This window comes from Saccopteryx leptura, chromosome 2, assembly GCF_036850995.1.
Source record: "Saccopteryx leptura isolate mSacLep1 chromosome 2, mSacLep1_pri_phased_curated, whole genome shotgun sequence".
In the NCBI taxonomy this organism is placed as follows: Eukaryota; Metazoa; Chordata; class Mammalia; order Chiroptera; family Emballonuridae; genus Saccopteryx; species Saccopteryx leptura.
The window spans coordinates 308,065,524-308,083,457 of NC_089504.1; the positions used below are offsets into that span (position 1 = coordinate 308,065,524).

The following is a 17,934-nucleotide window of genomic DNA, read 5'->3' on the forward strand; positions in this document are numbered from 1 at the left end:
GATTGAGAGAATGGGATGGCTCAGTTTTTAAAGAGAATAATTATTTTAAATGTTCAAGTTGATGTGCAATAAGTTTTTATAGGTTCAAAATGTATTTTTCTTCAGTTCTGCATTTTTAGAAATCTCTTTAATATCTGAATTAATGGATGACAGCTAGAGTCTCATATCTGCTCCTGCACTTGATGTCTTATAACATACTGTTTTGTGTGAAATATTTGAAGAAAATTGGACCTCACATGGATATGTTTTTGGAAAGGAGAGTAGCATTTTAATAGACTTTTTAAATAATTACACATTTAACATTTCATACCCCAGATTAACAAGTGGTTGTTTCTTACAGGTAATGCATTATAGACTCAAATCATATCAACCAACTTACATTTCATATTCTGTTACAGTAAAATACACTAGGTCTTTCCCTTGAATGGTTCATTAATCCATGATTTTTTTACCCATATTTATGGTCACTTGAAAAATAGTGATTCCCTGAGTTAGTGCACATCTTCCAAATGTTGACATATCTTATACAATATCCTGAAGTAATACATTTGTTAATTTCATTATCAATCTCACTTTGGCAAAGTCTTTTAAGTATTGGGAAGGTTCCAAAATTATATTGGCAGGTAGGAGTTTTCAAAAATTCTAATTTTTGCTTAATGTAAAAATGCATTTTATCATTGACAATTAATTTTGTCAGTTGTTTTCATTCAAAATGACATACTTCATTTATTTTTCAAAAAATGTCTGCCATATCATAATGTCTGAATTACCATGCTTGGATTGTTAGTTTTCTTTCCAGGAAATACAGTGTTTAATGGAAAAGGTAGCTAGGTCAGCCGGCAACTTAGTCACATAGGTGGTTTTCCTTGAAGTTACCATTATACATCAAGTAGCATTGTTTTATAGTTTTCTAAATCTCTTTAATATTTGGCCTAATAGAAGGCAGCTGGATTCAAATCTGCTTCATTTAATATGTTGCTATATCAAAGGTCATGGGGGAAAAGTCTGATTCTTATTGACATTGAACATCTTTTCATATGTCTATTGGCCATCTATATGTCCTCTTTTGATAAGTGTCTATTCAGGTCCTGTGCCCTTTGTTTTGTTTTGTTTTTGTGTGTTGAGTCTAAAATTCTTTATAAATTTTGGATATTAACCTCTTATCAGACGTATCAGCGAAAATACTCTCCCATTCAGTGGGTTGGCTTTTCATTTTGTTGATGGTTTCTTTTGCTGTGCAAAACCTTTTTATTTTAATATAGTCCCTTTTTTTTCTTTCATTTCTTTTGTCTGAGGAGCTATGTCAGAAAAAAATATTACTATGAAAATGTCTGAGATTTTACTGCCTATGTTTTCTTCTAGGATTTTTATGGTTTTGAGTCTAACAATCTGATTTGAGTTTAGTCTTTTGTGTGGTGGAAGAAAGTTGTCTAGTTTCATTTATCTATCTAATATTCCCAAAACCATTTATTTAATAGATTATCATTACCCATTGTGTGTTTTTGCCTCCTTTATCAAATATTTTTTTATAAATAAATTTTTATTAATTTTAACGGGGTGACATCAATAAATCAGGGTACATATATTCAAAGAAAACATGTCCAGGTTATCTTGTCATTCAATTATGTTGCATACCCATCACCCAAAGTCAGATTGTCCTCCGTCACCTTCTATCTAGTTTTCTTTGTACCCCTCTCCCTCCCCTCCCCCTCTCCTTCCTTCCCTCCCCCCCCCCGTAACCACCACACTCTTGTCCATGACTCTTAGTCTCGTTTTTATGTCCCACCAATGTATGAAATCCTGCAGTTCTTGTTTTTTTCTAATTTACTTATTTCACTCCGTATAATGTTATCAAGATCCCACCATTTTGTTGTAAATGATCTGATGTCATCATTTCTTATGGCTGAATAGTATACCATGGGAGTATATGTGCCACATCTTCTTTATACAGTCTTCTTTTTTTTTTTTTTTTACAGTGATTAAAGCCTTTAAGCAAACTCTTGGCCAATACAGCAAGAATCCATAAAAGAGTCGTGTCTTTAACATGTTCACCAAGTCCACGTTGGCCCCAAAACCATGTCAAATCCCTGAAAAATGCAACCCAACCCCAGTTCAGTCTGTTAGGAGCTGTCCCAAGGAGCAGGAGTCCAGGAAAAGTCCACATCCAGGAAAAGTCCGCATGGCACTGGAATTGTTGTCACAATTCTATACTTTGCAGCTCATGTCCAAATCCCAATGACCGCTGCTTCTAGCTGGTAATGATTCAGGTAGACTGGAAAAGCCATCTGTAGCATGTGTGGAGATGGAGCTTCTCTTCTCCTCTGCCTGGAGAGATGAGACCAGGTTGCTTTTCCCTGGAGCTCTGCGACTGTGGCGTGGTAAAGAGAACCTTGAGATACACTAAGCTGGGTGGCAAAGGTAGGTTCATAATAGAAGTTGGCAAAAGGGGGAAAGAGAGCTCTAAATTAGGAGTAGGTCCCAGCCTGAAATATGAGTGGGGCATTGAGGTAGGAGGAATAAAGGAAACACTATATATTAAACAAAGCAGCAGAAAATAGGACTATCAACACCCACAACAGAGATCTTCAAGGGAAGAATAAAAAACCTGACTATTCAGGCAAGACATAGTTAAGTGGCCCTTGTGCAAATGAGATCAGTTTACCTGCTTCTTGGAAGAAATACTCTAGGCTCGTCCACAGTGTCGTAGATGGGGCCGACAGCCCTGGGCACCTTCAGCCTTCAGTGGCAAACCCCAGCATTCTGGGCAAGGTTAGGTCATAGGTGGCTGGAGCAGGGCTGGAAGAGACTGAACCTTCCCTTAGAGGAGTGAGGGGGAAGCCTACCTTCCAGTGTCCCTGTTTCCTCACAGCAGAGGCATGTAAGTCTGGCAGGCTTTAGCTCAATGACCTTCCTTTCCACTATTGAAGCAGGACCCAGATGGCATCCTATGAGACCCCTTTGGGGCGTTGGAGCCTTTAAGGGCTTATCCTAAAAGCTGGTAGTTCACCTGATCTCTATTGGGCTTTTTCTGCCTCTTGGTATCTTAAAAGCCATGCTCAGAAGATCTCGCTGAGGGGTTTGAGGATCCCCGTCCGCCTATATAAACCTTTTCCATATATCTGGAGTTATTTGGAAAAAGACAAAACAGTGTTATTAGCTGGATCAAATAAAAGAAGGTAGAAGTTTATAGGAGAAAAAGATTTGGCATCCTCTGTTCATCAGCATTCAAAAGAAGTTTTAAAATTTTAAAGTAAAAAGCATGATATGGTAGACCTATAGGAGTTCCAGGATATGACTCACCCCTTTTAAATTTTTTTAAATTGACCTTAAAATATTTGCTGGGTATACTTTAATAATACCTTGACTTGAAAGATTGTAAGAAATACACATAATTCAAAAGGTTTGTCCTTTGTCAAATATTAATTGACTCTAATGGGTTTATTTCTGAACTCTCTACTCTGTTCCATTGATCTATATGTCTTTTTTTTATGCTAGTATCATGCTGTTTTGATTGCTATGGCTTTACAGTGTAGTTCAGGGGTCGGAAACCTATGGCTCGCGAGCCAGATATGGCTCTTTTGATGGCTGCATCTGGCTTGCAGACAGATCTTTAATAAAAAAATAATGTTAAAAATATAAAACATTCTCATGTATTACAATCCATTCCTTTCCTACCGCTCATGTTCATGGTTGCGGGTGGCTGGAGCCAATCACAGCTGTCCTCCGGGACAACACCAAATTTTTATTGGATAATGCATAACGTACATGGGTCGTTGTGAGGTCAGGAAGTAAACTTCCCTCCTTTTAATCAAATAGTCAGCTAGCAAATGGCAGAAACTCTTTTGATGAAGAAGATGGCTAAAAGAAAAAAAAAAGATGAGTATCGTACTTTTCAGTAGGAAGGACAGAGGAATTCGCCTTTGTAGAGAGAGCAGGTTTTGCAGTGTGTCAAATATGCAATGATAAAATTGCATCAATGAAACGAATATAAAGCAGCACTTCGACACACACCATACTACATTTGCATCGAAATATCCAGCGGGGGACAGCAGGAAGAAAGCATGTCAAGAGCTACTGTGCAGAGTGCAAGCTAGTCAGCAGCAACTCCGTGTTTGAACCCATCAAGATGACTGGAATTTGGCTAGCTTTGCTGGTGCTTTAGCAATTGTGAGAAACGAAAAGCCATTCACAGATGAGGAGTATGCCAAAACATTCATGCTTGATGTTGCCAATGAACTTTTTGACGACTTTTTGGATAAAGACAAGATAATCAAATGAATAAAAGACATGCCTCTGTCGGCAAGAACTGTTCACGATTGTTCCATCATGATGGCAAATCAAATTGAGGCAACACAAGTGAAGGACACAAATGCAGCACCATTCTTTTTTCTCGCTTTGGATGAGTCAACAGATGTAAGCCATTTATCCCAGTTCAGCGTGATTGCAAGGTATGCTGTTGGTGACACACTGCGTGAGGAAAGTCTTGCTGTTTTGCCTATGAAACAGACAACAAGAGGGGAGGATTTATTCAAGTCTTTCACTGAGTTCGCTAAAGAAAAAAATCTACCGATGGATAAACTTATTTTAGTGTGTACTGATGGTGCTCCGTGCATGGTGGGGAAATACAGAGGATTCGTAGCACTTCTTCGTGAACATCAAAAGAGACCCATCCTAAGTTTTCATTGCATCCTACATCAGGAGGCGCTTTGTGCCCAGATGTGTGGCGAGCAGATTGGTGAGGTGATGTCGCTGGTCATTCGGGTGGTCAACTTTATTGTTGCCCGAACTTTCAGTGATCGCCAGTTTAAAACACTGCTGGATGAAGTTGGAAATAATTATCCTGGTCTGCTTCTGCACAGCAATTTGTGTTGGTTGTCAAGAGGGAAGGTGCTCAGCCGTTTCGTGACTTGTCTGAGTGAAATCCGGATTTGAAATGAAAAACATCGAGCAGCCTGAGTTAGCTAACACTGAATGACTCCTGAAGTTCTACTATCTCGTGGACATGACTGAACATCTGAACCAGCTCAATGTGAAAATGCAAGGCATTGGTTATCTCTTCAACAAGCAGTGTTTGCATTTGAAAACAAGCTGGAACTCTTCATCGCCAACATTGAAACAGGTCGTTTACTAAACTTTGAAAAACTGGATGAGTTTAAAGATGCATGCACAGCAAGTGACCCTGCTCAACATCTTGATCACCATCAGCTAGTGGGCTTCACATTTAATCTCCCGCAGTCATTCAAAGCACGCTTTGGAGAATTTCGTGAGTACACTCGTCTTTTTAAGTTCACCAGCCATCCACACGAGTGTGCAGTGGACAGCGCCGACCTGAGTTACATCCCCAGTGTCTCCGTCAGAGATTTTGAGCTACAAGCTGCTGACCTGAAGGCCTCAGACATGTGGGTGAATAAGCTCAAGTCACTGAATGAAGATTTGGAAAGACTTGCAGGACAGCAAGCAGAGTTGGCGAGCAAACACAGTGGGGAGAAATGAAAAAACTTCAACCCGTGGACCAGCTGATTGTCAAAACTTGGAACGCGCTTCCTGTCACATACCACACACTGCAGCGTGTGAGTATTGCTGTACTGACAATGTTTGGCTCTACGTATGCATTTAAGCAGTCTTTCTCACATCTAAAGAACGTTAAGACCAAGCTACGATCACGTTTAACAGGTGGAAGTCTCAACGCCTGCATGAAGCTTAACCTTACCACGTATCAACTAGACTACAAAGCCATCAACAAAACCATGCAGCACCAGAAGTCGCATTAATGGTAAGAAGTACTTTATTCATCATTGGTTAGCAATAGTATAACAACCTTATTAAAAAGAATTCAGAGACTTATTGTACTTTAAAAGTGTTGGTCTTACATAAAATGCACACATTTACTTATATTTCGTATTAAACATATTGTATGGTTCTCACAGAATTACATTTAAAAATATGTGGCGTTCATGGCTCTCTCAGCCAAAAAGGTTCCCGACCCCTGGTATAGTCTGAGATCAGGAAGTGTGATTCCTCCTACTTTGTTCTTCTTTCTCAGGATCACTGTTGCTATTAGTGTCTTTTGTGGTTCTGTATAAATTTTGGGGATATTCATTCTAGCTCTGTGAAATACACCATTGGTATCTTCATAGGAATTTAGTTGATTCTGTAGATTGCCTTGGGTAGTATGGACATTTTAATAAGTTCTTCTTATCCATGAACATGGTATATGCTTTCCCTCACCTACTTGTATCATCTTCAGTTTCTTTCTTTGGTGTCTCATAATTTTCCAAGTACAGGTCTGTTAGCTCCTTGATTAAATTTATCCCTGGGTATTTTATTCTGTTTTGAAACAATTGTGAATGGAATTGTTTTTTTAGTTTCCCTTTCTGGTGGTTTCATTATTGGTGTATAAAAATGCTACTGATTTTTACATATTTATTTTGTATCTTGCTACTTTACTGAATTCATTTATCAGTTATAGTAGTTTTTTGGTTGAATATTTGTGGTTCTCTATATACAGTATCATATCATGTGCAAATAATGACAGTTTTACTTTTTTCTTTGCAATTTGGATACCTTTTATTTCTTCTTGTCTGATTGCTGTGGCTAGCACTTGCATTATTCTGTTGAATAAGAGTAGTGAAAGCAAACCTGTCTTGTTCCTGATCTTAAGAGAAATGCTTGTAGTTTTTGCCTATTGAGTATGATGATGGCTGTTTGTCATATATGGCCTTTATTACATTTAGATATGTTCTATTCCTACTTTGCTGAGAGTTTTTATCATAAATGGGTATTGGATTTTATCAAATGCTTTTTCTGCATCTATTGATATGATCATATAGTTTTTATTCTTCATTTTGTTTATGTCATGGATCATGTTTATTGATTTGCAGATATTGTACCAGCCTGCATCCTAAGAATAAATTATAACTTGATCATGGTGTATGATCTGTTTAATGCAGTGATTTTCAACCTTTTTTGAGCTGCGGCACATTTTTTACATTTACAAAATCCTGGGGCACACCACCTACCAAGATGAAACAAAATGACACTCTAACACAGTACATATTATACATATAGTTAATAATATAGTTTCTAAATGTATTTATACTCACTTAGTGTGAAACCTGGGCCTGTTTCGATGAAGACAAAAGGGATATCCTGGCAGGAAGGGTAGAAAGACACACACGAAACTCTTCCTCAACAGTTCTCAGTCTCTCTCTGTTCTTAGTTTTTATTGCAGTCAAGCTTGAGAAGCTCAGCTCACATAGATATGTGGTTGAAAACGGGAGCAATGTCGAAATAGCTTTGTTGGCTAGAATGGGGAACTCCTTGGCAACAGATAACCAAAAACTGTCCAAAAGAAGATCAGCAAACTTTAGCTTTAAAGTTAGATAACAATATGATGCATTGTGATGCATTGTATATCACCCTCTGCGGGGGCCTCTTTTAAAAAGAAAAAGGTCTAATATCTATATACACCATCAGGATAGACATAACCAGCTGAGGCTGAGGCTTCATCTAGTGGTGGCAACATTTACCTCCAGTCTTGACCAGGATTAGAAATCGGCCACGGAGAGGAGTAGCGGCCACACAATGACAAGTGCGTGGCAGCCTGAACGGGGACCTTCCTGGGTGTGGATGAGAGGCAGCCTACTGTTGGTTCATCGCTAGTGTTCGGGATGAATCCTAGAAGGTGATTGGTCAATGAGCGTTCCCTGTGCTTCCACTCTTCCTGTCGCTGATAGCTGGAGGGATTGTGAGGGGAATGTTTATGTTCGGATGGATGCGGCTGGCAGCGGGCCGGATAAATAGCCTCTGCGGGCCCTAGTTTGGGGACCCATGTTTAATTTCCCCACGGCACACCTGACCATGTCTCACGGCACACTAGTGTGCTGCGGCACACTGGTTGAAAAACACTGGTTTAATGTAATGCTGGATCTGGTTTGTTCATACTTTGTTGAGAATTTTAGCATCTATGTTTATCAAAGACAATTTCTTTGTAGTCTCTTTATCTGGGTTTGGAATTAGGATAATGCTGGCCTATTAAAATGAACTTGGGAGTTCCTCCTCTTGAAATTTTTGAAATAATAGGAGAAGGATAGGTGTTAGTCCTTTGAATGTTCGGTAAAATTGACTAGTGAAGTCATTTGGTCCAGGATGTTTTGTTTGTTGGGTGCTTTTTGATTATTGCTGTAATTTCACTAGTCAAAATTGTTAAAAATAAGTTTTAGTATGTAAAAAATAGTAATTAATATGAATACTAAAGTGCAGATTTAATCAATTTAATATCTGGGTTAATAACATTACGTCAAACTTTTTATGCCTAGTGCCTTTGTTGCCTCAATTAATCTAAATAATAATGCTAGATTTCTCTTCCTATAGTACCGCTTTTTTATTTTATATCCTACTCTAGAAACCAATAAATATTTTTTATTGCTTGCAAGATGATATTTAGTCTACTCTGTCATTCACTCACTGCGCTTCCTGTTTCTGCCTCGTACTTCAGCTCTGTTATTTCTGCAGCAGGGATTCTTCATCTCAGTCATAACCACACACATTGTAATAAGTGTGTTTTTGCTTTTGTTTCTCTTCTGGAAAAAGCATTCTGGAATAGGGGGAAGAACACAGTTTTTGCCTTGGTTACACTGGGCTTAGATTCTTTCATTTTCTAGTTTTGTGACTGGACAAATTACTTAGACTCTATGAAATAGTGATAATATTCTTTATGGAATTATTAGTATAGATTAAATGAAATGTATAACATATAGTAATAATATAGGCAGGATTTAGATAATTAACAAATACTAATTCTGTTTTCTTTTCCTTCTTTCAACTAATTCAGTACTGTCCAATTGAAGATGTATTTTTTTTTTTTTTTTTAGTATTTTTCTGAAGTTGGAAATGGAGAGGCAGTCAGACAGACTCCTGCATGTGCCCGACCAGGATCCACCTGGCATGCCCACCAGGAGGCAATGCTCTGCCCATCTGGGGCCTTGCTCAGTTGCAACCAGAGCCATTCTAGCACCTGAGGCAGAGGCCACAGAGCCATCCTCAGCGCCCAGGCCAACTTTGCTCCAATGGAGCCTTGGCTGCGGGAGGGGAAGAGAGAGATAGAGAAGAAGGAGAGGGGGAGGGGTAGAGAAGCAGATGGGAGCTTCTCCTGTGTGCCCTGGCCGGGAATCGAACCCGGGACTCCTGCACGCCAGGCCGACGCTCTACCACTGAGCCAACTGTACTACTACAATAATTTTCATCTTTTATTCAGTCTTGTGGTATAAGTGATCTCAACTAATTTTTGTTGGTGATACACTGTTCTTCATATTGTTCCCTAGTATTTATTCAGGAAAGTATTTATTCAGTATGGAGTATTTATTCAGGAAAGTCAGTTTTATATAATATAAAGGGTAGCTGAAGAAGTCAAGGACTTCAATTCTCATTCTCTTTCTGTCACTAGCTTACTAGCTTTCAGGAAGATGCCTTTTGTCTTTTGGCTTATGGTTCCTTATCTTTCAAAAGAAATAATTAAGCGAGAGATTTTATGAAGGTTCCTTCTAGTTATGAAATCTGCTGATCCTAGATAATCCTGGAGTGCCTGTCTTGTGTTTGATTCTGGTGAAATATTCTGTGAGAAGCGTTTTAAAAGATGAAGTGTGTCTTTAACTGGATCAACATGTAACAGAAAATTAAGCTCTGTGCACAGATGACTAAAATGCGACGAAGTACGTGATAGAATCCATGTCAGTGTTGTGAACAGAATGCCATAGTGTACAGAGTAGCTTCTCTCATCTTTCTTGGGAGATCTAAGCATTCCTGAGGTGAGAGTTGTATCTCCTACTGCTTCTTTTGCTTTCCTTTAGAGATTTAAGCCGAGTGTTCCATTTATATTAGTTGACTTGCTATGAGTTTCTGAGCAGAGTTTGTAATGAAAGTCAACAAAAAAGAGGAGCATTTTATTTTATTTTATTTGTTCTTTGAATTCTTTTTTCTTTTTTTCCTCTTTACAGAATGGTCCTAGTGCCAGATCATGTCATAAAATGTGCATTGACATTCAACGAAGGCAAATCTACACATTGGGCCGTTATTTGGATTCCTCTGTGAGGAACAGCAAGTCTCTGAAAAGTGACTTTTATCGTTATGACATTGACACTAACACATGGATGTTACTCAGTGAAGATACTGCTGCTGACGGAGGACCGAAATTGGTGTTTGATCATCAGGTACAGATGTGCGGATTAATTAGTGATTAGTAACTCTTCTTCTTAGAGTTCATTTCACATGTTATGCTGAGTTGTCTCTTATATGAGAATTAAACCCAAGCTTTTATTCATTGTTTCTTTACATATTTTTGTTAATTCTTTGCTTTAAAAGTATTCTCCTGCTATATTTATAATAACAAGTAGTTGTTATAGGAGAATGGTAAGGAAAAGAGGTGTGGGTTGTATGCCTGTCAAGTAAGTGGTAGGTGGAAAATGAAAAACATTTAGTCTTCCAAGTACTCCCCAGCTTGAATTTGGAACTTCTGCTGGCTGTACATAGCTGAGCACTGCAAAGCTGTGCACCTCCCTGCTGACATCCTCAGTGTTTTCATGTGGAAAATAAGAACTCCAAAAAAAGTTTGGCTGGTTGTGACCTTTTAAAAACAGAACATCAGCAGATAACATTGTAAGGAAAACTATGTTCTTGCTTTCAACTGGTTACAAATTCCTTTTACAAAGGATGCTATGTCTTTATTTTTACAAGTTGAAAAAAGAATAGCTTCAGGGTAGTCTGAGTGCAAATATATTGTCCTTATGTACGGTCTTTCTTTCTCTTGATTTTGATAAAATAAAATGTTCCTTGGAAACTTTTGTTAGATGTTATGGCAGAACACTAGGGGTGAAAAAACCAGGATTTTAGTGCTAATTCAGCTAACAACTAACTATGTTACCTTGTATGATGTATATAAGCCTCCATTTTCTAATCTGTTTCATGCAAATAAAGCTCTAAGTTAGAACTTCAAAAATTACTTGGGGTTGTTCATGACACTTTAGATTAGACATGTCACATTCAAATTTGAGAAGAATGTGAGAAACTTCGAGGCATGAGGCAGGTTTAACAGTTACTTTGCCGTTTTGAATTTAACATAGTTAAGAATTTAAATTTAAAGATTTTGGAGTTATTAAGAACATAGTGGCAACTTGTTCTGAAGCTTTCAATGTTGTTACTTTGTATGATTTTCAGGAACAATGAGACCCAAACAAAAAAAAAGATTAAAAAAACAAAACAAAACACAAGTCACATATTTAGCAAAATCAAGAGCCAAAGAAAACCCACAACTCCCAATTTCTTGTAAGCTTAGCCAAAAACAACAGAAATACCCAGAATCTGTATTGAAGCCTACAACCTTGTAACCGGGGAGAACTGGGAATGCAGAGGGAGCCTAGCAGAAGTGTATCTTGGAAGTGTTATGAGCTGGGCAGAAAGTTGAACCCAGGCAGCCCGTGGGGGAGACAGAAATATAATTCTGGAAAGCAGCCAGGAAGATCCAGAGGTGGTAGATGTCAGAAAGCACAGTCTTCTAAAAGTACAACTGGGGACAGTGGCTCCTTTTGCAGTATCCACTGAGGAAACTGCGGGTGCTCAAGTCTCAATTGAAGCCCCCAACCTAGATGAGGGTCCATGGACTTAAAGACATGACTTCACAGATGCACTATATTTTGAAGAAGCCATTTAATTCAGTAGCAACAAGAGGAGGGAGTGCTTTAGCAAGAACATTACCTTTCCGTTATCTAGTCCAGGGAAGATCAGCTTGCTTAAATATGAAAACCTAAACAGCAGTAAACACCAAATCTTTAGGGAAGTACTCTAAAGAAAACCAGTGAAAGGAAAAGTAACAGCAAAACTTCCCTTCACGCAACAGCAGATGGAAATAATATTCCAGAATTTGAACATGAATTAAATGATTTAATGGAGCTTGAAACTCTGAAGATAATAAAGCAGATAATAAAGAAATAAAGATTAAAAAGGATTAGCCAGAAAATTATAGATAGAGAAGACAGGCAAAAGTGAGCCAACATATATATAATTGGAGATATTAAATACAGAAACCAAAACAATGGGACAACAAATATTTATAAATAAAATTCAAGAAGACTTTCCTGAAGAAAGAAGACTATTTCACATTTCAAAAGGGTGTGCTGTATTTAGGGGAGATTGACATAGGCAGTCAACTCTAAGACGTATGTTAGTAACATTGGATTTCAAATATAAAAAAGACATTTTGTTGGGAGGCAGCCAGACAAAATGATCACGTAACTTAGAAATAAAATTAAGACTGATACCAAATTTCTCTGCAGCTGCATTCAGTGCCAAAACAAATAGAACAACATCTAGAAGGTATTCAGGAAAAGACAATGTGAGTCAAGAATTTTACATCTAGACAGATTATCCTTCAGTTGTGACCACTTTTGAAGAAATTACTACAAAATTTAATTTGAGCTTGCCAAGAAATGGCAGGAGAAACTTCAGCCATAGACTTGGAGATCTCATCTCATTGATATTCTCCTTAGGTTACTGTGGATCATTGACAGGTTAAACATATACTTTTACTGTTCTTCTGCCCCATATCCTATGAAATGACAAGAGAATATATTAGTAATTGTGTTGGAAAACAAGAAAGAATGCCCTTGGGGGACTTAATGGGAGACTGAGCACAGAGCCTTCTTCAGTTTGACTGAGTAGCATTTAACTGTGATAATTGTCCATGGGTCAAGTGTTGAGGGTGGGCACTGGAGCAGGAAAGGTAGAGCAGTACTCCCAGGGGCCCCGAGAGCCGCTGTGGAACCCTTCGCAGCATTATCTCCCTTTCCTCCCCACCCCCTCCCTTTCGGAGGACTAGAACAACAACCAAAAAAATCCAAATATTTGAATATAATTACCACGGACAGGTGCTGAACTCAACAAATTAAAATTAACAAACCCAGTAGTATAAAGAAGCCTTTAAGATAAGTTTAAGCAACACTGTTAGAGCAATTCAGGCAGCTGTGGCATTCATAAAAAAGATGTGTCTAGAAAAATTACAAATTAAAGATTTGAAGAATCTCAGCAAATTAACTGAAAAGCAGAATGCACATACCTCTAAATGGTTACAAAATTAGTGAGCTGAAATGATAAGAGAAGAGTTAAAAGAGACAAGGGCCTCAGATTCTAATAGGAGTCCTAGAAAAAGAGAATGCAGCCCCCCCAAAAAAACACCCCAAAATCAACAACAAAAAACAAACAGGTAAAAAGGAAGAAAACTCCTTGAGCTGAATAAAGTTTTCAGAATGAAGGGAACTCCAGGTGCAGATCAAGATGAATGAAAAAGAATATCCCTGTCTGGATACTTCCTTAATGAAATTTCAGAACCAAGAATTAAGAGAAAAGCTCAGAGAAAAAACCGGTTAGTTACCTTTGTAAGCAAACAAATGAGAACAAACACGTCAAAAGTAAATATCCCTAAAGGAAAGGGGAAATCACTTTTTGGTCTATGAAGTAGAACCACAGAGGCTGGATAAGCATAGGAAACGTGGTAACAGAGTGGCCAAAATTAGCATGACTGTGAAGTTATGAAAATGTAAATTGACTTACATAATGTAGATCCCTCATGATTTTCAGCATGGTCCCCAGGTGTTTGGAAAGAGTTAAACCTAAGTACTTAGGACAGGATAATGTGACTTAGTTTTGATAAAGCCCTGGACAGTCATGTATAGTAGGTGAGTGGGGCCATATTGAGTTACCTTCAGGAATGTATGGGTTGTTCTTAATGATAGGATTATTGAAGATTGAAGAGTGGGAACCTTTTCTTTGGAGGGCCTGGGACATGAAAACTTTATCTCAGTTTTACAGCCATATTTCACCCTTGAGGTATAGTAGATTTTCATCTTAATTTATTAAAATCTTCCAGAAACCTGGGAAATACCGAGTAGATTTTTTTTTATTGGTAAAGATTAGAAGATGCTAGAATCTTTACTTTTTCTTTTATTAAAATTTTTATTGAATTTATTGTGGCATTGGTTAGAATCTTTTTAATACAATTTTTAAAACTAAGTTTTGCCATTATTAAAAAAGCTTTTTATTAAAAACAATACAAAAATGAATAGCAGAATTTAATGGGAGGAGAAAATTAAACATACAATGGCTAATATTTGTGCTTTAGCAAAATAATGTTTTGTGTACACAATTTTTAAAAAATATAAATGCCACTTGTGGTCAACATCTACTTTCCAACTTGGACTTATATATTCCTTGAAATAGAATTTAATTATTATTTATTATCTTTTGACAAATGACTATTTTCTCAGATATTTTTATGAAAAACTAATCTTGAGTTGAAAGAGTGAAACAAGGTTGGGTTTTGCATAAGAGTTACTTAACATATTAAAGAAAATTAAATTTATACTATTGTGTTAAAAGAAGGCAAGATTCATCACACCATAGATGTCAGTCTGGAGACTGATTGCCCTAAATGTCTTTTTATTTTACTGCTTTGTAACGTAATTTGAAAACTTCTGTAAAATAAATACAGAGGGGTGAATTTAGCTGCATTACTCATTCACATATCTGCTCTCTTATTTAATAGTAACAAGATTAATAGGATGCTCGCCTGGAATAGAAAGAAGTGTTTATGAGCAGGATTTAAAGGAGTTTGTGATCACTGTTTACGCATAGAGTGTGATCTGTATTCACTCTTAGGTTTATAAGTCAGCACCTCATGTATTATTGGTTGATCTGGTAAAAATTATTCAGTTTCAAGAAAGCGTAAAGCTCTTTAACACAACATATTTTATTCTCAGTGGGAAAAATGGAAACCTGACAAGGTATTTAGAAATCCATCTGTCTGGTGGTTAGCAGTATTGCAATACTGCTAATGATAATTGTGGCAGTACTTTGTGTTATTAAAATAAAGGTCAGTTTTTTGTTTTTTTTGAGACTCTAAAACCACACACATTGGCTTCATTTTAGCACATATGACAGGAACAATCTAAAACTATTCAATCTGTTGCCTTGTTTGATAGATGTGTATGGACTCCGAAAAACATATGATCTACACCTTTGGTGGTAGAATTTTGACGTGTAATGGCAGCGTTGATGACAGCAGAGCCAGTGAACCACAATTCAGTGGGTTGTTTGCTTTCAACTGTCAGTGTCAAACCTGGAAACTTCTTCGGGAGGACTCCTGTAATGCTGGGCCTGAGGATATCCAGTCTCGGATAGGACACTGCATGCTCTTTCACTCAGTAAGAAAATGTTCTGCATTGTGTTGTTATTTTGTCTTGTGTATCTCACTAGGAAAACAAGTTGTGAAAGCTAATTCCTCAATAAGAGATCTAGACTTTTCATTAGAAATAAATGATTATTGTTAGTAATGATAGACAAAAATAAATAAAATTCTTTAACATTGAACTGTTATCTAGTTGAGACTCATTTCCATCAATTTAGCAATTCCTAAATAGTTATCACCTACTAATCTAGGCATTTTTATGACTAACTTCACTGCTGATATAGATATTGCAGCTATTTCTATTTATTTATTAACCCTAGTGGCCTGGCCAGTTGGCTCAGTGGTAGAGCATCAGCCTGGTGTGTGGATGTCCTAGGTTTGATTCCCAGTCAGGGTTACACAATAGAAGCAACCATCTGCTTCTTCACCCTTCCTCCCCCTACTCTCTCTATCTTCTCCTGCAGCCATGGCTTGATTGGTTCGAGTGCATTGTCCCTGGGCGCTGAGGATGGCTCCATGGACCTTCCACCTCAGGTGCTAAAAATAGCTCAGTTGCAAACATGGCCCCAAATGGGCAGAGCATCGGTCCCAGATGGTGTTGCTGGGTGGATTCTGGTCAAGGCACATGTGGGAGTCTGTCTCTGTCTCCCCTCCTCTCCCTTAGAAAGAAAGAAGAAAAAAAAGAAAAGCATGAATTAAAATTACTAGAAATACTACTTCTCTGTGTGATTACCATGTGGTCATATCTTTATATACCTGTAGGTCTATTTCTTTCAGTTTTTTCAAATTTCAGAGATTTTTATCTTTTGAGTTGATTTGTTTTCTAATTAAATAAAAATATATACAGTACCTACTTCTAAAGGCAACACCATAAGTCTGGGTGCTTTAAGAGAGGCCTGGTGTTTATTCCTGACTTCCTGCTCAGGCCCTTCTCCAATAGGTAAATATCTTTGTTTTCTTTCTCTTCAGAAAAAGAAACAAACACATACACATTTACTTTTTCTCCTTTCTTACACCAAGGCAGCACCCTGTATGCACTATTCTGCACCTTGCTTTTCTACTTCACCAGGCTCCTGAAGATCACCTGTTAGCGGTGTAGGGAAAGCTTCTTCATCCCTCTCTGTACTAGCATAGTACTCATTGCATGGGATCTGTCATAAAACTGCTTTTATTGAGGTTTCAGTTTTTAAATGAGCGTTCTGAATTTTTCATGGAAGTGACTTTCTCTGATCTTTGCCCTTCTTATTTTTCAGAAAAATCGTTGCTTATATGTATTTGGTGGTCAGCGATCAAAGACCTATTTGAATGATTTCTTTAGTTATGATGTGGACTCTGATCATGTAGACATAATCTCAGATGGCACCAAGAAGGACTCTGGAATGGGTAAAGGCATTTAGTGACTCTTTTCTCATGTCGTAACTACGTATTAACGTGGAAAACTGTAGCCCATTTTCTTTCCAACCATTCTTCACCCTTCCCTGATTTATTTAGTATAAGTAATTCTAAGAGGAAGAAAACTGTATAAGCTAAATTATTCAATTCTCTCTGTTTAAAATATATGAATTATCATCATTCCCTTGGAGCATAAAGATGATATGTGAATTTCTAAAGGAATTATCTGTGTGCCTATGGGGTGGGGGCTTTGCAAAACCAATATCCTAAAACCTATCATTCTGTATTCGCTAATCCTTTCCACCTTTTGTTCTCACTATAGCGCCTTATTTTATGCACTAGTGTAGGAGACTGGGTCTTTGTTCTGAGGGAAGACACATAGTTGGGAACATCTTTTAAGTTTACAAACTCAGCATCCAAGAAGTTACTCTCTAGTAAGAGGGTGACTGGAATACCTGAGATAGTCTCAGTTTTATGTATATTGCCCTGGCTTAATTATTAGTCCTGCCCTTTTCACTCTCAGAAGTATCCTATTTTAGATGATATACATAGTGCCATGCATAGTAGTAAGTAGTCGCTTTCCCCATGATTAGTACACATAGAAGAATGGTGTTTGTTTAAGGCACAGTGGTTGAAAATGCCTAATTTGAATAATAGAGTGAGAAATTAGATCCTCTTGCTTTTCCTTTTAGTTTATAAAAACAGGTATGTTTGTTTTTGTTAATTGTCTAATAGTTGTTATTTAGAAGGAAAACCTTTTTCTTTTTTTTAACAATAGCACTATAGTAAAAATAAGAAGAAGTACACGGATGTGATTTGCCCTCAGGACCATTCTTCCATACTTCCTACTTATTTTCGGGGGGGGTGTGTGAAAACCTAGAGGCTCTGTGGAGGCAGACAGGACAAGGTAGAAAATAAGACAGTTAAACCTAGAGACTGTACATGGAACCTCTAATCCTGTCCCTCTTCCCATGATGCCAGACATATGTCTCCTTGCAAAAGACTAGAATCACCTTTTCTGGAAGAAATATGTGGCTTCAGGAAAGTGATTTCCAGATACTGTTGTTTGGGGATCCCTCATTGCCCAATAACATGACTAATCTTGTTGCCTAATCCCCAATACAATGGCTACTTTCACAGCCTGCGGTTCACATACCATTTTCAAGTAACTTCATTTCATCACTCTTAATAACTGTCATTAAAGTATCTTCTGTACTGGGGCCTTCACTGTGAAAGAAAGAGACAAAAACAAAACCAACCTGAAAGCAGAGGTCTGGGATAAAGCGCTGAACACAAGTAAATTAAAATAA

General features: G+C 37.7%; 1 protein-coding gene across 5 annotated transcripts in view; it reads left to right on the plus strand.

The window, feature by feature from the left end:
* MKLN1 (muskelin 1) overlaps positions 1–17,934 on the plus strand; it is a 324,611-nt gene that overhangs the window by 263,644 nt on the left and 43,033 nt on the right. For all 5 annotated transcript variants that reach the window (XM_066362718.1, XM_066362717.1, XM_066362716.1 and 2 more), the window contains 3 exons: positions 9,996–10,208; positions 15,027–15,248; positions 16,486–16,615. In XM_066362718.1, coding sequence (XP_066218815.1) covers positions 9,996–10,208; positions 15,027–15,248; positions 16,486–16,615 — 565 coding nt within the window. The remainder of the gene's footprint in view (positions 1–9,995; positions 10,209–15,026; positions 15,249–16,485; positions 16,616–17,934) is intronic.